The sequence below is a fragment of the Xenopus laevis genome, chromosome 2S, assembly GCF_017654675.1.
Source record: "Xenopus laevis strain J_2021 chromosome 2S, Xenopus_laevis_v10.1, whole genome shotgun sequence".
NCBI classification, from domain to species: Eukaryota; Metazoa; Chordata; class Amphibia; order Anura; family Pipidae; genus Xenopus; species Xenopus laevis.
The window spans coordinates 163,356,326-163,376,849 of NC_054374.1; the positions used below are offsets into that span (position 1 = coordinate 163,356,326).

General features: G+C 42.5%; 1 protein-coding gene across 1 annotated transcript in view; it reads left to right on the forward strand.

The window, feature by feature from the left end:
• The window catches only part of fam168a.S (family with sequence similarity 168 member A S homeolog), a 49,596-nt gene that overhangs the window by 24,961 nt on the left and 4,111 nt on the right, over positions 1 to 20,524 (forward strand). The window contains 4 exon segments of the mRNA NM_001094342.1: positions 2,215 to 2,302; positions 11,149 to 11,229; positions 18,093 to 18,218; positions 20,308 to 20,450. Coding sequence (NP_001087811.1) covers positions 2,233 to 2,302; positions 11,149 to 11,229; positions 18,093 to 18,218; positions 20,308 to 20,450 — 420 coding nt within the window. The 5' untranslated portion in view covers positions 2,215 to 2,232.

Below are 20,524 nucleotides of genomic sequence, written 5' to 3' on the forward strand. Positions count from 1 at the left end.
GCGGTATTACACTCGCGTTGCTTTGTTTTCCGAAGTTGCCTCATGAGGAAACTTCGGGCAACTTCAGAAAATGAGTGCCGCCAGCGCCGGATTTGTTTCCAGGCCGCCCCTAGCACCCGACTACACTACCCCTTCCCGGCGCAGCTGGTGTCATTGAATGGGGACGCACACGTCCCCACAATGCGGCTGGGCGGCATGCCGCCCCTATTTTTTGCCGCCCGGGCCTATGTGGCCTCGCCACAAATCCGGGCCTGAGTGCTGCGAGTGTCATACCACTGCCGATTTTTCATTATAGCCAGCGGGAAGGTAGGGGACGGCAGTTCGGGAAGACTGTTGCTGCGATGAAGATGCGATTTGTCACTGCGGCAGCTAATTTCCCCGAATCTGCCCGTGTGCCCTTACCCTTCTGGTCGCTTTGATGTTGGGATAACCTTGCAGTTTTCGGCCTTCCCGTAACAACGACTCTGTATCAAAAGTGATGAAGATATTTGTATGTTTATCCCATACCTGAGGCTCCCTTGCAATGCTGGGCACTGATCACAAGCACATTCTCATGTACTATTCTTCTGGACTAAAGGGGAAGCTAAATCATAATATGGCCAGTGCTCAGTGTTCCGACCCTGCCAGCGGTAAAGAGCTTTGTGTAATGCTTTCACTGGCTTTTGTGGGAAAGAACCAGATTTCTGCAGAGATTAAAACAAGACCATTTCTCTTGTAGCAACGAGAACTGAGATTTCTGCAGCGTCCACATCTGATGCCCAGCCCTCTTATTATTTTTCTCTTCTGACAAACAGATCTGTGAAAAGAAATGGGATTACAAAATTGATTTTCTCCCTAATCAGTGCTGCATTTGTCAAGTCTCTTGCAACAAAACAGTATAGCATCTCAGCACCTTCCAGACAAGTAATTAACCCCATGCTTCTTTTTTACCCTATATACACAATGATTAACTGTCTGTGTGCTGATCTTAGCAGGCACCCTTTATCTACTCCTTCATTTTTCTCTTATTACGCTGTGTTTCTTTGTTTTAGTGCAAACATGTTATATAGAGAAATCATTCAGCCCCTGTCAGTGGCGTAACTAGATATTACTGAGCCCCACAGCAATTTTTTTTCAGGCCCCCAAAATGTCTAGAGGTTGACCTGTTTTACCAATAATTATTGAAGTTGTATGAATTAGGACCTCATGGGGCCACTATGGGCCCCCTTCCAGCTGTAGGGTCTGATTCCTCTAGTTACTCCCCAGTTGGGGTGACACCCCAATGTTTCTATATATCTGTAACCTTGTTATGAGCTAAGGGGCCCAGTCTGAAGGTCAGTTAGGGGGAGATTTGGGGTGAGTGTTTATTTGTACCCTGGGTACCCCTGGAACTATAGCAGGGTGACTGTTACCCCGATGTTTCGTTATATCTTTAACCTTATGAGCTAAGGGGGCCCAGCCTAAAGGCCAGTTAGGGGGGATTTGAGGTGAGTGTTTATTTGTACCCTGGTTGCCTTTGGTTATGTAGTGACTACAATGTTACTTTATTTTTCTGTTTCATCTTATGAGCTATGAGTGTTGGATAGGATTTACCATACACACTATGCATTGTGTTGGTCTATTATAAGGAGCTTCCACTTGAACAAGTTCCTCACATCAAGGTTCCTATGATGGAATGAATCATCATAGATCAGCAATAAAGCCACAAATATATTGTGTTTCTCTATATACACGTCTTCTGAGCAGTACAGATTTCCTTTGTGGTAATGCAGTTTATCAGCTCTGGGTAGTTTATGACTTCTAAGCATTGGATGATTTCCATTATGTTTATAGCATGAGGCCATGCCATCCCTTTAACTAGGCGGTACATAGTGTTTGATTGAAAGCTGTTTTGTGAGGATCAGCCTTTGATGTGTGACTGCTAAATTTATCTCAAGCTATTTTATCAAGCTCCACTTGAGCTGAGCAATAACAATAATGTCCCATAGCAGCCAGAGAGCCAGTTGTTGCGTACGCTGGAGGCATTTGTAGACTAAGATTATTTATATTGGGAGTTATATAGAACTTGTTTGCATATACTGTGCTACTACTGAGCATATGTTATTACTACTAAATACACAAATCATACCGTCACTATTTATATTTAATAAACATTTCTGTTTGCTTAGTTGCCTTTTCTATAAAATATTTCACAAATGTCATTATTCTTTTTTTTTTCCCCCCCCCCCCATATAGAAATCACCGTCTTCCACAATGAATCCTGTTTACAGCCCTGTGCAACCAGGGGCTCCATATGGCAACCCGAAAAATATGGCCTACGCAGGTACGGACCTTGAGATTTACTTGTCACTAAATGGCATATAAAGGGTCAATTCTAGTTTCTCAAGTATCTGCAGAGAAAGGTTTGGGTGCTGCTTTAGTTAGTCTTCAGTGCTCCTCCATTACTGAGGGAGAGGTAACAAGATAAAGCTTTCCCAATGCATTTAGTTGCAATGCCGGGAGGCAAGTGAATCTTTAATTAATTATCTTTCTATCAGATTCAATCATTAGGTGACATCAGCTGCAACTGACATTCACACGGCGCCCATAAAAACATAAAGTGTGAGTTATTGGTGCAGAGCACAGGCCAGTGTTAAAGGGCTTGTTCACCTTCCAACACTTTTTCCACTTTACTTTGTTTCAGACAGATCACCAGAAATAAAGACTTTTTCCAATTACTAAACTGTTCTAAATTGATCTGTTAGTTGATACATTTCTTAACTTTGTCCCTGCTGAGCAGAATCTCTGGGTTTCATTACAGGCAGCTGTTAGAATTGATACAATAGTTGTTAATACTCCAGAGATGCTGCTTAGAAATGGATCAACTAATGCAGCAAATTGTCCTAGTTCAGATGCTTTTGGATCAATGAGATACCAGACTGAAACACCAGGAACCTTAAACTTTAAACTTAGATTTTGGAAAAAACAATAAAAAATGGAAAGCAATTGAAGTCTTTTATTTCTGGTGAACAATCTGAAAACAACTCAACTGAAAAAGTGTTTGGAAGCTGAACAACACCTTTAAGGGTAAGGTCACACAATGAGATTCGGGGAGATTTTGTCGCTTGGCGACTAATCGCCTCATCTTCGGGCGACTATCTGCCGAACTGACAATTCACTGAGGCAACTTTGGGCGACTATTGAAAACGCATCGCTGCATGTGCTTTAGTGCAGGCGACTTTTCATAGCAGCCTATGGGAAAACACGCTGAGTCTGTTCGTGGATATTGTCGCTCAGAATATGAGGCGATTAGTCACCAGGCGACAAAATCTCCCCGAATCTCCTCGTGTGGACTAACCCTAATATGTAGGATTATTGTACACTGACCAGATACAGTTATGGTTTATCTTATATAGGAGAACAATGCATCGTTATTGGAAAAACTAAACTGGCCAGATGTTTTCTTTTAACAAAAGATTGAGGGTGTGAAAGATTGTATCTTTCATTGATATATTTAGGGACTTTGTCCTGTAAAGGTATAATGACTTGTGTTTTTCCTGCAAGGGCAGCAGCTTGTGGATTCCCTAGCACAAGCAGAAGGATTTATAGGTGTAGATCAGTGGTGTCCAATTTATTACATGTATTGTGCCAGTTATTTCTCACACAGCATGTTCCAGGGCTGAATTAAATTTTAATTGTATCACACATTGATGTGTATTAAACCTTTGAGCAGACCAAGGCCCTTAAAATGCTTTGGAGGGCCTCCCGTTGGACAGCCATGGGGATTCCCTATCAAAAGAGGGGTGGGGGGGAGAGATGAGTAATTCTTTGATGGGGAGGAAAAAAAAGATAAGCATTGCAAGGGTTTTTTGTTTTTTTTACTGTAGGGGCAGTGAAGACAGTGGGATTGAGTGATTCATTGATGGGGATGAAAGCAGATTTCACCATCAGCATAGGAAGGGTTTTTTATTGTAAGGACAGTCAGGTTATGGGATTCCCTACCAAGAGAGGGGAATGAGTGATTCATTGGTGGGGAGGAAAGGAGATCTCACCATCAGCACAGGAAGGGGTTCTTTACTCTGAGGGCAGTCGGGTTGTGGGATTCTCTAACGAGAGGGAGAATTAGTGATTCATTGGTGGGGAGGAAAGGAGATCTCCCCATCAGCATATGAAGGGGTTATTTACTGTAAGGACAGTCAGGTTTTGGGATTCCCTACCAAGAGAGGGGGGATGAGTGATTCATTCTTGGGGGGAGGAAAGGAGATTTCACTCTCAGCATAGGGAAGGGTTGGTTTGTGTATCACTGCAGTAGAAGAGAATACGGACTATGTAAAAGTAGACATTCGTCTTTGGCCATATCAGAATGCAACTGGAAATCACTAGACATTTTTGGTTGTATAGAGTGAAAGTACATTTTGTTTATAAGTCTGGTCTAGTGTCCCCCAAGGAGCCTCTAATTGGTGATGTGAATGACTAGTCTCGCGCCTGGCACAAATGGGTTGGAGAGAGAACCTGCAGTAGCAGTCTCTGGTAATTGTGACTGATATAACTTCATTATCCAATCTGCCTGAAACAGAAGAATCTAATGAGGTTTCACGGCCTGTAAATTGAATTTGGGAGTGATTGTGCAAGAGGCGCTCAGTACAAGGGATTGCTTTGGTTTGGGCTTGTGCCCGAATAATTGCAATGGAGTTTTCCTCTGTCCTTTAGTGGGAATAATTGATAGCAGCTATAGAGCATGTTCCACCTCTTCTCTCCTATTTATCCTCATTCCTTCTCCTGCCAACATCAAGCCTTTCTTGAGGGGGGGGGGGATTCAGGAGAAATGTAAAACATTTGGAATATATTCAAGGGTAAGTAGCACTCACCATGACAGCATATACAGTATATCCGCATGAGCGGAGTCAGTGTAGGGTCAGCTTGGTGTTGCTGATGGGTATAGTGCTACATGCTCTCATACATTCTTTATGGCTGATCCAAAACTGTCATGTATTGAGAGGCCAAAGTGCTTTCCGCTTCACTGTGCAACAAGCGTGTGAATGTGAGCCGGCTCCTCTTATCACTGCTGCAGGGGTATCCATTATATCCCAATTCCACCTCACCCACCTTACTTACTGACACGCAAACAACCATTGGCTGTGTGTGTGTGTGTGTGTGTATGTATATATGTGTAGATATAGAGATATATCAATTTTTGTGAAGCAAAATCAAAGTTTACCAACATAGGCAAACAAACGTGCAACGTTTCGGGGCTCCCGCCCCTTTCTCAAGTCCGTAAGACTGCTGCACACACTTTTAGAGGGATACTGCCCTGGTGCAAACTGAAGATACAGTATATGTAAAGTTTGAAGAAATAAAATAAAAAACTTTTAGTATCGACGTTTCGACCCTCTGTGGGGTCTTTATCAAGATGTCTTGATACACAGGATACACAGTAGATAACAGATAAGTACTACTATAGTTCATATAAACAAGCTGCTGTGTAGCCATGGGGGCAGCCATTCAAGCACAGGATACACAGTAGATAACAGATAAGTACTACTATAGTTTATATAAACAAGCTGCTGTGTAGCCATGGGGGCAGCCATTCAAGCACAGGATACACATTAGATAACAGATAAGTACTACTATAGTTTATATAAACAAGCTGCTGTGTAGCCATGGGGGCAGCCATTCAAGCACAGGGTACACAGTAGATAACAGATAAGTACTACTATAGTTTATATAAACAAGCTGCTGTGTAACCATGGGGGCAGCCATTCAAGCACAGGATACACAGTAGATAACAGATAAGTACTACTATAGTTTATATAAACAAGCTGCTGTGTAACCATGCTGGTTGCTGGGAATTATAACTGATTCAGAAGCCATATTTATTTATTGCTAAATATCCCTTTGTCCTCCTCTGTTGGGTTATTGGCTGCATTTTGCACCTCACCTGATACCTGTAGATGGGAAACCTGATTAGATATAGTTAAATGATACAGGTATGGGACCTGTTATCCAGAATGCTCAGGGCCTGTTATCCAGAATGCTCGGGACCTGGGGTTCCCCGTCAGCCAGCATCAGTACAACTGGGGACTTCTGTCTCTTTAAAGGGGATTTCCAACCACAGTATTGTTTTTTAAAATGGAAAAAAATTGTAATTCTAAACAATATTCCAATAAGCATATATTTAAAAATACAGTTATGGGACCTGTTATCCAGAATGCTTAGGAACTTGGGGTTTTCCAGATTAACAGATCATTCCATAAATTGGATCGTCATTCCTTAAGTGTACTACTAAGTAATGTAAAAATTAATCAAACCCAATAGGCTGGTTTTGCCTGCAATAAGGATTAATTATATCTTAGTTGGGATCCAGTACAAGCGACTGTTTTATTATTACACAGAAAAGGGAAATCATTTTGAAAAAATTGGATTATTTGAGTAAAATGGAGTTTATGGGAGATGGCCTTTCTGTAATTCTGAGCTTTCTGGATAACTGGTTTCTGTATAAGGGATTCCACACCTGTCCTAGGGCTGCTGTAAATCCTGTCCTGTACAACATCACTATTTCCATTGTTTCCCCTGTGCCTCCTTCAGGCCGTGCTGCTGTATAATAACTGTTCCCTATAAAAGCACAGCATAATGGTATTTTAGTGCTGAGTCAATGGAAAGTGGCACCTCAGAGAGCTCGCTTTACGGCTGCTTCCCTGTAAATGTAAAGACGGCCCCAAGGGCCAGAGAATAGGCAATTGTTAATGCTCCATGGCCGAGTAAAGTTGCATTAGAGCTGTCTCGCTATAGAGCGGGCCGGCAGTCCAATGCGTTGTAGGCACTTAACTGCGTTGCCCTGGAAACAGCTCCCAAGTGACTTGTCGAGCAAAGCGAAGGTTAACAGAAATGACTTCCTGCGGAATTCCGATAACAAATTCTCCCTATCGGCATTCCAGCCTCTCACTCCCCTTGCAGGATTTCTTATTATTGCTGCCGTCTGCTCTGTGTGAGGCCCCCTTGTTATTATTTAACAGAAAAAAGACCAATTGCAGTGCACCCAGTGTCTGATATATCACATATTTGGGAGCCAGGATCATTAGAAAGATGTAAAAAGATGTAAAAAGTCATGGGAGCCCATATCTGCTGGTGTTCCCTCAGTTGGACAGGCACTTTTTTATGGTGAACTTTCCCTGAAAAGGATGTATATTTGCTGCTCATGTGCCCTTAAAACACGGGAGTGATTGACTTTAATAATTAAGCAATTAAATGAATGAAGGGGTTACAGTTCTGTTGCAGCATAAATGCAGTGCCTTTTACGATCCGAGCGGATTGCTAACAGGCACTTTGTTTAGCCGGTTTAACGATTTAACAAGGGGCTCCGCAGGCTGCTTTTACTTTAATGTAAAGCATATAAGTGATTCAGCCAGATATTCTTTCCCAAAACATATAAAGGTGCCTTTGTCAGCAGGGGTTAAAGTGTTTTTTTGTGTTTGACCCAAATTAACACGGGGGCTTTGTAGTCCCATAAATGTAAATGTAGTTATTGTTTATAAGAAGGGAAGCATTTTTCTACTGTGAGATTTGTAGTATAATCACTTTAATTAATGAAGGCACCCCTCATAGGTGCTATAACTGGCCAGTAACAAGGTTACAGATTATTGAAACATTGGGGTAACAGTCACCCTGCTATAGTTCCAGGGGTACCCAGGGTACAAATAAGCACTCACCCAAATCTCCCCCTAACTGACCTTCAGACTGGGCCCCCTGAGCTCATAACAAGGTTACAGATATATAGAAACATTGGGGTGTCACCCTGCTATAGTTCCAGGGGTACCCAGGGTACAAATAAACACTCACCCGAAATCTCACCCTAACTGACCTTCAGACTGGGCCCCCTTAGCTCATAACAAGGTTACAGATATATAGAAACATTGGGGTGTCACCCTGCTATAGTTCCAGGGGTACCCAGGGCACAAATAAGCACTCACCCCAAATCTCCCCCTAACTGACCTTCAGACTGGGCCCCCTTAGCTCATAACAAGGTTACAGATATATAGAAACATTGGGGTAACAGTCACCCTGCTATAGTTCCAGGGGTACCCAGGGTACAAATAAGCACTCACCCCAAATGTCCCCCTAACTGGCCTTCAGACTGGGCCCCTTAGCTCATAACAAGGTTACAGATATATAGAAACATTGGGGTGTCACCCTGCTATAGTTCCAGGGGTACCCAGGGTACAAATAAACACTCACCCCAAATGGATGCTTCAGTTGTCTCTTTGGACCAAGATTCCCCTTCTTTTGTGACCACACAAGAAGGGTGTTTCCTCTGGTAGATGAACAGTTTGATTGATGAAACATACTGACCCAATATTTGGATTTTGATTTTACAATAATATTTATGAATTTTGCAAAGGACCAGAACACTGTTTTCTCAAATATTCAAAGTGTTTTTATTTTTCACATCACAGTGCCTCCAAACTTGGCTGCCCTTTTATTAGACACCAGTGGGATCACCTGGCTATAGTTGGGAAGGGTGGGAGCTACAACATGGAGCTGGTCACTGCTCCTGTATAACTATAACAAACAAGGGAAAGTTGTGCTCACCACTAATTTTTAAAACCATTAGGCGGATTTGTCTATATGTATTTTGTGGTCACAGCCTCATTGCACCCCCGCCTAATGGTTTTTTAAGTTTGGGAGTTTTACTTTGAAAGGAGCAAGTAAGTTGCAGGTAAAACTTAGTCCATGTGTAAAATGTATAATGAAGCAATAGAATTCTTAATGAATCGGATAAAATTAAGCGTAGGACTGGCCAGATATGGGATGAGTGTGACGTAGTTGGCCAGCTTAAATATATTGCAATATATGGACAAACAATCCCTGTTTTGTTTAAAGGGTAAGGCATTTTTCAGTAGCAGTAGCACAAAATGTCTCTGTCTTAAATATATTGATAATGGGTTGAGTGCTGAGGACTCTTGTATTTCTCTCGCTCTCTCGATCGCTCTCTCGCTCTCCCTCTCTCCCTCTCTTCCTCTCTCGATCGCTCTCTCGCTCTCTCGCTCTCTCGCTCTCTCTCTCTCTCTCTCTCTCTCTCTCTCTCTCTCTCTCTCTCTCTCTCTCTCTCTCTCTCCCTCCCTCTCTCCCTCTCTTCCTCTCTCTCTCTCTCTTCCTCTCTCTCTCTCTCCCCCCTCTGGACATGTCTGAGGCATTTATTTATCTCTAATAATAAGATCCAGACTGGGCTCGGCTATGGGATGCTGATGGATTCCTGTGTGTGCGCTCTGGTCACCTGATATGAACTGAAAGCCCTTCAGATATTATCTGCCCTGGCTCCTCCAGATACATGTCATGTTATTGACTCTAGGGCTCTCTCCTGCTTTTAATACCCACTTAATTCAGTGCCCTCTAAATCTGCTGCTTTTATTGCTTTATATTAATGTGCTTGGGAATGAAAGTCTTCTCTGTGTCTCGCACTGCCTCCAGGTGGCCAATTATAGCCTCCCTACCCAATAACAGCAGCTTGGACAACCCCTAACTACAAATACCTAACACAGGTTAACCCTTTGTGAGCCCACTGACAGAATCTACAGAGCTGCCCAATGTTTTTATTTTTATTCTAGTTCTGACACATTCAGTAGCTTTTTACAGATATTGTTCAGCATTCCCATCATCCCTTGTGATAAACCTAGAGTCCTTATCACGCATGCTACTCTCCATTATATCAGGAGCCAATTAACCCTATGCACTTTGCATTGCAGAGGATGTAGCCGTTTAATTTTAATGTGAAACCCAAGCTAAGAAAAAGCTACAGCCCCCTGGCACGGCCCAGGCAGCTGGAAAAAGCAATTTTCTTTTGGACTCCCTGCTTAGGTACAATATTCTTCCAGCTGCCCCCAGAAAAGGCAATGCTCTGAAAGGATAAGTAAACCTATAAAATAAGTGAATGTAAAATTGATGAGGGGGTATTCTAAGCACTTTTGCAGTGTATATTCATTAGTTATTTTGTTTTTATTCCAAGATATTAAAGAAATTGTTCGGTTTGAAAATAAAAACGGAGTCATTTGGCTGTGCAAAATGAAAAGTGTATCTAATATAGTTAGTTTGCTAAAAATGTAATGTATAAAGGCTGGAGTGACTGGATGTGTAACATAATAGCCTGGACACTACTTCCTGCTTTTCAGCTCTCTTGGTTTCCTCTGATTGGTTACCGGTCAGTAACCAATCCGTCACTTGAGGGGGGTGCACATGGGTCATAACTCTTGCTTTTGAATTTGAGCTGAATGCTGAGGATCAATTGCAAACTCACTGAACAGTTATGTCCCATGTGGGGGCCCCCTTATAGTAACTGACTAACTCAGAGCTGAAAAGCAGGAAGTAGTGTTCTGGCTATTATGTTACACATCCAGTCATTCCAGCCGTTATACATTACATTTTTGCCTAACTAACTATATTAGATACATTTTTGCACAGCCTCTATTTACCCAGCTTTTATTTTTAGACTGAACTGTTCTTTTAAGGAGTACATGTACTGTTAATATGAATGAATTTTGTTACAACAGCGCCACCTGCTGGTCAGTTTCCCACCAGTCTGACCAGCAAGTAGTCAAGGAAGTTGTCAAGAGAAAGAAAGAAGCTGATGTTCTTCTACTTAGGAATAAAATTAGAAACCTTTCTCACATCTTTCCTAAGCAGAAGAACATCAACCTCTTTCTTTCTCCTGACAACTTCCTTGACTACTTGCTGGTCAGACTGGTGGGAAACTGACCAACAGGTGGCGCTGTTGTAACAAAATTCATTCATATTAACAGTACATGTATCCCTTAATATCTTGGAATAAAAACAAAATAAACTATGAATGTACATTGCAAAAGTACTTAGAATAGTTCCCTCATCAATTTTACATTCACTTATTTTAAAGCTTTACTTATCCTTTAAAGGGAAGGGTGAAAAGTCAGTTGTAAGTAATTTCACTCCGTTATGGAGCCAGCTTTATACCTGTGTGTGTCTGGGGCAACACAATACAACAGGTTTGCAGGTACGCATCTGCACTTGACATTGTGCCATTATGTTGTATCTATAGAAAGACTAAATAAATATATATATATATATATATATATATATGTTTGCAGTAAGTGGCAGTAAAGAGGTTTATTCTGTTCTATTCACAGTGCTGGATTCTCATATAATTACCTTTTTTTCCCCCTCTAGGTTACCCTGCTGGATACCCTACAGCTGCTCCTGCCTACAACCCAAACATGTATGCCACCAGCAGTCCAGGCTATGCCCCAGGTAAGTGCACCTGTAGAGAATAGAACGGTAATAATAGAAAGTCCTGTGCTGCAGCTGCATACAACACAATCTGTCCTTCCCTCAGGCTGCCTCCTTCTTATGCTCTTCATGTTACAATTGGCACAGCGTGGGACTCGGATGCAGCCTCAAATCTGCTGCTTTATTTGGAAGCACACCAATGAATATTCATTTCATCCAAATTAGTCTTCCGACAGCAGTGTGACACGGAGATGGCTTAGTGTGGAGCCCCGGAAGGAGCCTGAAGGGCATATAGTACTGGAAAGTGGCTGCAGGATTCTTAGTGATTACATTAGAATTCATACACACTGTATCCAGCAGCACTTTTCCTCGGGGTTACTAGACTGCTCACCGAGAGCCATTCGCCTTTGAAACGTCCTTATTAAAGGGGTTGTTGATCTTCAAATGAACTTTTCGTATGATGTAGAGAGTGATATTCTGAGAGAATTTGCAATTGGTTTTTATTTTTCATTATTTGTGGTTTTTGAGTTATTTAGTTTTTTTTATGCAGCATATCACCAGTTGCAATTTCAGCAATTTGGTTGCTAGGGTCCAAATTAACCCAGCAACCACCCATTGATTTTGGAATATGAATAGGAGAGGCATGAATAGATAGGAGTATTTTAAATTAGCAATAACAAAAAAAAATGGTAGCCTTACATTATTATTACATGTAGCATTTGTTTTTTTAGATGGAGTCAGTGACCCCCATTTGAAAGCTGGAAAGAGTCAGAAGAGGAAGGCAAATAATTAAAAAAAACTATAAAAAATAAATAATGAAGACCAGTTAAAAATCTGCTTAGAATTTGGTCTTCTATAGTATATTAAAAGTTAACTTCAAGACAAACCACCCCTTTAAAGGGGTACTATATATACTATATAAGCTTCATCATACGGAAATAAGAAAGCTAAATACAATCAATTAAAAATTCTGCATTTCTAAAATAATCAAGTTTATATTCACTATCCCTCTCTCAGCATCTGTTTCTCTTCATTCTGTCTTCATTCAGCAGTTGGGTGTCAGATATTCATTGACAGTTAGATCCAATATGGGGGGGCTCCTTTCCTAGCAGATGAATTAGAGCTCACTCAAATAACTGATTCCAGTACAAACAAAGTCTAACAAAATAACTGCCTTTTGCACAAATTCTGCATGTAGAGAGACATGATGGCTGGTGAGTTTAATAGAGTGACCTCTAATACATCTTCTAGGCAAAAGGAGCCCCCCTATAAGATATATTGGATCTGTCGGTGATTATCTGACACCCAACTGCTGAATGAAGAGAAACCTGCACGTTGAGGTGCATTTTGCCAAGATGTTTGAAGCTTTTGGAGCCTTCTAAAGTCCTCTGCAACAGCCAAATGCAACTTGCAGCCTCCACCTGTTGTAAAGCTACAACTCCCAGAATCTCCCTGTTGTTTGCTGGGAGTTGTACCTGAACAATGGCACATGCATTGGCAATATACCCTGAGGATTCGTTAGTCTTGACTAAGAAATGGGGAAATTCGTAGTCTGGTTGTACATTAAAATCTACCAAAGAATAATTAAAGCATTTTACACTTTTTTTTAACGGATCATCTTATAAAAGTGGCTCCTGCTCTGGGAAGCCGGCACGCATGACTGGCTGCAGCTGCAATTTAATGGCCTCGGTTTTGTTTTTGTCTGGATTCAGGAATAACTCGGATAAAAATACACAGCCAGTGCATTCCGAGAGTCCTAATTAAACAATGGCAGCTATAGCCTGTGTTTTAGTTACCCTGCAGTGTTTTTTTTTTTGTTTTTGTTTTTTTGCAGGATGGCGGCATTTTTGGCCATGCGATGTTAATTATGTGGCATTTATTGTGTCCTTGTTCTAACCAAAGCAGTCTGTGAACCAGCTCCCAGTTCTAGAATTACACCGTTCCCTTTCCGCATTATCCATATAGAAGTCCAGTTTTAGTCCAACAGTATCATCAGAGCAACATATGTGTAAAGCAGCATGAAGCTACATAATACACCCTCCAACTGTCTGGTATTACTAAAGTCTGCGTAGTAATAGTTTCTGGGAAGGGAGTGTGACTATGGGATAGCAGGTATAGTAGGGAGAGATGGTGCCTATAGTAACAGTGGATAATAGTCTCTGGGAAGGGAGTGTGACTGTGGGATAGCAGGTATAGTAGGCAGAGATGGAGCCTATAGTAACAGTGGATAATAGTCTCTGGGAAGGGAGTGTGACTGTGGGATAGCAGGTATAGTAGGGAGAGATGGTGCCTATAGTAACAGTGGATAATAGTCTCTGGGAAGGGAGTGTGACTGTGGGATAGCAGGTATAGTAGGGAGAGATGGTGCCTATAGTAACAGTGGATAATAGTCTCTGGGAAGGGAGTGTGACTGTGGGATAGCAGGTATAGTAGGCAGAGATGGAGCCTATAGTAACAGTGGATAATAGTCTCTGGGAAGGGAGTGTGACTGTGGGATAGCAGGTATAGTAGGGAGAGATGGTGCCTATAGTAACAGTGGATAATAGTCTCTGGGAAGGGAGTGTGACTATGGGATAGCAGGTATAGTAGGGAGAGATGGTGCCTATAGTAACAGTGGATAATAGTCTCTGGGAAGGGAGTGTGACTGTGGGATAGCAGGTATAGTAGGCAGAGATGGAGCCTATAGTAACAGTGGATAATAGTCTCTGGGAAGGGAGTGTGACTGTGGGATAGCAGGTATAGTAGGGAGAGATGGTGCCTATAGTAACAGTGGATAATAGTCTCTGGGAAGGGAGTGTGACTGTGGGATAGCAGGTATAGTAGGGAGAGATGGTGTCTATAGTAACAGTGGATAATAGTCTCTGGGAAGGGAGTGTGACTGTGGGATAGCAGGTATAGTAGGGAGAGATGGTGCCTATAGTAACAGTGGATAATAGTCTCTGAGAAGGGAGTGTGACTGTGGGATAGCAGGTATAGTAGGGAGAGATGGTGTCTATAGTAACAGTGGATAATAGTCTCTGGGAAGGGAGTGTGACTGTGGGATAGCAGGTATAGTAGGGAGAGATGGTGTCTATAGTAACAGTGGATAATAGTCTCTGGGAAGGGAGTGTGACTGTGGGATAGCAGGTATAGTAGGGAGAGATGGTGACTATAGTAACAGTGGATAATAGTCTCTGGGAAGGGAGTGTGACTGTGGGATAGCAGGTATAGTAGGGAGAGATGGTGACTATAGTAACAGTGGATAATAGTCTCTGGGAAGGGAGTGTGACTGTGGGATAGCAGGTATAGTAGGGAGAGATGGTGCCTATAGTAACAGTGGATAATAGTCCTCTGGGAAGGGAGTGTGACTGTGGGATAGCAGGTATAGTAGGGAGAGATGGTGTCTATAGTAACAGTGGATAATAGTCTCTGGAAGGGAGTGTGACTGTGGGATAGCAGGTATAGTAGGGAGAGATGGTGTCTATAGTAACAGTGGATAATAGTCTCTGGGAAGGGAGTGTGACTGTGGGATAGCAGGTATAGTAGGGAGAAGATGGTGCCTATTAGTAACAGTGGATAATAGTCTCTGGGAAGGGAGTGTGACTGTGGGATAGCAGGTATAGTAGGGGAGAGATGGTGTCTATAGTAACAGTGGATAATAGTCTCTTGGAAGGGAGTGTGACTGTGGGATAGCAGGTATAGTAGGGAGAGATGGTGTCTATAGTAACAGTGGATAATAGTCTCTGGGAAGGGAGTGTGACTGTGGGATAGCAGGTATAGTAGGGAGAGATGGTGTCCTATTAGTAACAGTGGATAATAGTCTCTGGGAAGGGAGTGTGACTGTGGGATATGCAGGTATAGTAGGGAGAGATGGTGCCTATAGTAAACAGTGGATTAATAGTCTCTGGGAAGGGAGTGTGACTGTGGGATAGCAGGTATAGTAGGGAGAGATGGTGGTCTATAGTAACAGTGGATAATAGCTTCTGGGAAGGGAGTGTGACTGTGGGATAGCAGGTATAGTAGGGAGAGATGGGTGTCCCTATAGTAACAGTGGATAATAGTCTCTGGGAAGGGAGTGTGACTGTGGGATAGCAGGTATAGTAGGAGAGATGGTGTCTATAGTAACAGTGGATAATAGTCTCTGGGAAGGGAGCTGTGACTGTGGGATAGCAGGTATAGTAGGAGAGATGGTGCCTATAGTAACAGTGGATAATAGTCTCGGGAAGGGAGTGTGACTGTGGATAGCAGGTATAGTAGGGAGAGATGGTGTCTATAGTAACAGTGGGATAATAGTCTCTGGGAAGGGAGTGTGACTGTGGGATAGCAGGTATAGTAGGGAGAGATGGAGCCTATTGTAACAGTGGATAATAGTCTCTGGGAAGGGAGTGTGACTGTGGGATAGCAGGTATAGTAGGGAGAGATGGTGCCTATAGTAACAGTGGGATAATAGTCTGTGGGAAGGGAGTGTGACTGTGGGATAGCAGGTATAGTAGGGAGAGATGGTGCCTATAGTAACAGTGGATAATAGTCTTGTTGGTGTGGAGCCAAGATGTTGCTCAGTTACTGGTGTGTTTGGCTCGTTGTCTTGTTGATCCCCCATTTCAAAGACATTTCCTCTTGGACATAAGGCAACATGAGCTCTTCAAGTATTTGGACTCAAACTGATCCATGATCCCTGTTATAAAGGGATAAATAGACCCAACACCACAGTATGAGAAACATCCCCATATCATGATGCTTGTGACCCGGCTTCACTCGGTACTGGGGCTTCAATTCAGTGTTTGGGGGCGTCTGACAAACTGTCTGTGGCCTCTACACCCAAAAAGAACAATCTTGTTTTCATAAAATGTCCACAAAATGTTGCACCATTTCTCTTAAGGCCTGTCAATGTGTTCTTTGGCAAATTGTAAGCTCTTCAGCCCACGTCTTTTTTTCAACAATGGGACTTTGCAGGGGCTTCTTGCCGATAGTTTGGCTTCACATACTTTAGTCACTTCTAATTGTAACAGTATCGCATGTAACTTTACTCCTTTTTTTCATCTTCCTGGAGCGGATCATTGGCTTCAACATTTTGGATATTCTTCTATCCATTCTAATAGTCGTTTTCCCTTTTCGTCCACAACTTTCGGGTTTTGGTGCCATTTGAAAGCATTTGAGATCATTTTAGCTGATCAGCCTCTCATTTCTGCACTTCTTTGTTTTCTCCTCTCCAATCAACTTTTGAATCAAAGTCGGCTGTTCTTCTGAACAATCTGTGGAATGAGCCATTTGCGTGAGAATTTGAGAGAAATACATTATAACCAGCAGCACAACATTTACTCCTTCCTTAAATAAGGGCCTTAATTGACTCCTGTTTTTCCCCAGAATAAATGAGCTCACTAATTGAACTCCATACTGCTATTATTTACAACAAGCTATGATTATGTGGAACACTGCTATTATTTGGAACAATGAATGAGTCAATGACACAGAATCAGTATACATGACATGACATGTCTGTTGGTTTCTATTACTCTACTACACCTACTAGTAAATTATTTGCCATATAGAAATATAATTTCTACTAAAAACAGTGCCTGATCAGGTTAGTGATGTCAGACTTGTATTATTCTGAACACAACTGTATATTGGAATGACATTTTCTATCCTTATGCAGAATTAATTTCTTTAATTGACTTGACAAGTAGCCGCACATCCTGGTGCTACCATCTCCAGAGGCACGTGACTACTGTGTGTGGCTAATGTGCATAGCAGGAGGTGGAAGAACATTCAGACAGTTTGCAGTTTGTCTATTTGTCTTTCTCTGCGTTTCCCAAATCCCCCAGTGAGTCGTATAAGGACGGAAGGCTTGCCATCCAACTGCACGTTGTGATAAATTGTGAATAATAAAATTCTCTATGTAAAACACAGGCTGGAAATGTCATCTCAGCGGGAGAAATGTCCTTAAAATGTCCCTATGTGCTGCAGCAGCCACATGCCTGGGAGGCAGAGAAATTATAGGGACTATTTGTGTTTCTGATGCAAATACACCAGTTGTACCAGTGCAAGCAACACTACATTATATTTTAGTTATGGTTAAAAACGCTTTTACTATTGGTGTTACATATTTGGGCAGCTTTGGAAGAAAAACAAATCCCCTTTCAGTTTATCATTCAACAATATGTATACATGTTTCTATGTTCCTTAAATTGACATTTTCAACACTTTTTAGCCTTTACTTTCTCAGTTTTATTTACCATTCCTCAGAACTGAACCCTGGATCTGTGCATTTTACTTTTAATAGCGATTTGGGCTTTCAAAAGCTTTTTTTTCCAGGCTGGTAAGTCGGCCATTTTTGGCTTCATTTCCCTGACACATGCCGGCAAGTTATCCGAGCGTCTGTTAATGTTCCCGAGTGAGTTTGTCTGCAGAGAGATGTATTAAACACACGCATATTACTAACAGACCTTGTCAGTCTGTCTGGGGCTTGACATGAATATTTTGTGTAGCAGGAAAGCAATGTGGCGGCTCCCGCTTGCTCTCTGCTATTTCTGGTTTCTATTCCTCTGGGATCTCTTGGCTCACACAGGGAAGTTGTCTCTCAGACAGATAAATCTCAGCAGCTCTCCATGAACTACAGAACCTGGGAATGTCTGCCATCACTCATGTCTGCATAGTGCCCGCACACCCTCACTTGCCCAAACTGCAATTATGTTAGAAATTCTTTAACTGGCACAAAGAATCACTACCCTTGGTACTAGCCCCAAAAAGATATTTCCTTGCCAGATTTCTTGGTGTCCTATTTGCTATGCTACTGTAAGCATCAGGAGACATTACATGTTGCTTTATAATTCTTTGCCCGGCAATGCTGGTTTCCTACACTTGTCTGATATGTAACGGAGTCTTTTTCTCTGTTTATTTTAAAGCGACCCTTCTGATGAAACAAGCATGGCCACAGACTTCATCTTCCTGTACCAACGAGGGCACCTTTCATCTCCCCGTGGACACTGGGACAGAGAACAGAACTTACCAAGCGTCATCGGCTGCTTTCAGTAAATACCTGCTTTTTCTTTCTGTAATCTGCTTGCACAGCACATACAGCTAGTAGTACCTCCCAAGGCCTTGGTCACCCACATGTATCTCATTTGTTATCTACTGTGGCTGCTGCAGGGACTCCGAGCCAACCCACCAAGTGCAAGCTCATGTGGACTATTATTATAATATATTATTGCTTATGCTTTAGTTACACCAATATGTACCCATTTATTGTGTGAACTTTCACAAGTTCCTCCATGTGCAGAACTTCAAAAAGACTGCAGAGTTGTACAGCTGCATTCAAATGCGTCATCTTCCCCTGTGTTCAGATCCTCTTCGGTCAGTTCACCAACACCAACATGCACATCCGTGGACAGAATGTTCTGTTATACAGATAGCTAGAATCTCAGCTGCCATAAAGCAGGACAGGACTGCTGCTTACAATGGGGATCAGATAGGATCCGTGCAGCCACTGGGACAGAATGCTCTGTTATACAGATAGCTAGAATCTCAGATGCCATAAAGCAGGACAGGACTGCTGCTTACAATGGGGAACAGATAGGACCTGTGCAGCCACTGGGACAGAATGTTCTGTTATACAGATAGCTAGAATCTCAGCTGCCATAAAGCAGGACAGGACTGCTGCTTACAATGGGGATCAGATAGGATCTGTGCAGCCACTGGGACAGAATGCTCTGTTATACAGATAGCTAGAATCTCAGCTGCCATAAAGCAGGACAGGACTGCTGCTTGCAATGGGGAACAGATAGGACCTGTGCAGCCACTGGGACAGAATGTTCTGTTATACAGATAGCTAGAATCTCAGCTGCCATAAAGCAGGACAGGACTGCTGCTTGCAATGGGGATCAGATAGGATCTGTGCAGCCACTGGGACAGAATGTTCTGTTATACAGATAGCTAGAATCTCAGCTGCCATAAAGCAGGACAGGACTGCTGCTTACAATGGGGATCAGATAGGATCTCTGCAACCACTGGGACAGAATGTTCTGTTATACAGATAGCTAGAATCTCAGCTGCCATAAAGCAGGACAGGACTGCTGCTTACAATGGGGATCAGATAGGATCTGTGCTACTGTGATTGTACATTTTATGCATACTTTATTTGCTTTAAAGAATATACTGCTTTAAGGCAAATTTAAATAATATATGTACTAATGTGAGTAACATTTTTCAGCTCAGGCCTTTTATTTAATGTCCATTTTGGTTGCTCTTGTCAATCACCATGGGAACCATGTCATACTGAAATGCTGCCGCACAGATTAGCTAATTGAACCCACACAATATAGAAACTATTTACATTATGTGTGATCCCTTCCCCCTTGTATTTTGTCATTGCTGTTGCCTTTCAGGCAACAATAAGCAGAATGAGTGACATTATAGGATAGGATATAAATGAAACGGGGTCCCTCTCTGTACTCCGGGGTTAATACTTTAGTCATTTTCCCCCTCCAGGTCTCACAGCATAGATTTAGCAGCAGGCCGGCCCCCAAGTCACTGTTAGATGGTAGCTTCCATTATGTGCTGACAGTTGTAGAACAGAGCGTTCCTGCCTTTCCTTTTCTTCACATACAATTAGATGTTCCTGCCGGGCCTACAGCCGTATTAGTGCACTCAGTGCTGCGTCCCTCCCTCGGGACTATCTCCTTTACAGCACTGCGGCAAAACTGCCAGATCAGTGTATCTCCACTACTGTGCCCTGTTGCATCCCTTTGCCCCTTCCGAGGGCTTACCTGCCATGCTGCTCTGTAGCACTGACTTTCTGCCTTGGGCAAATAGGGATTTTTAACCTAAAATTATAGATGAGGAAGCAAAGCTGCAGAGTGTTGTAGTTTAACCTCTTGCAGAGAATAATGCACAGCCTGCAGCAGACCATTAACCCTTCCCATATGTAGGAAATCGTGTTAGCTTCAGAACTCCGGAGACTCAGAGGAATATCCGAGGATACACATATCTAAAACAAGATAAAATTCCTAATTGTGGTTGTTCTGAGCAATTGACAGTTGCTGCTTCCTTTCCTTGTATAATTGTTCCACCTTGCTGGCATTTTCCTGAGCACTCATTCCTTGTTTTTTCTTTTTTTTTTAGGGTATACAGCAGGGACTCCATACAAGGTTCCCCCTGCCCAGAGTAATAGCGCACCTCCACCCTACTCCCCTTCCCCAAACCCATACCAGACTGCCATGTATCCAATCAGAAGTGCCTACCCACAGCAGAACCTTTATGCCCAGGTAGGTCAATAAGCTGCTTCCAGTGGGAATATTTGGGAAACATTTGGCTTAACTAAGTGACAGGTTTACCTCTG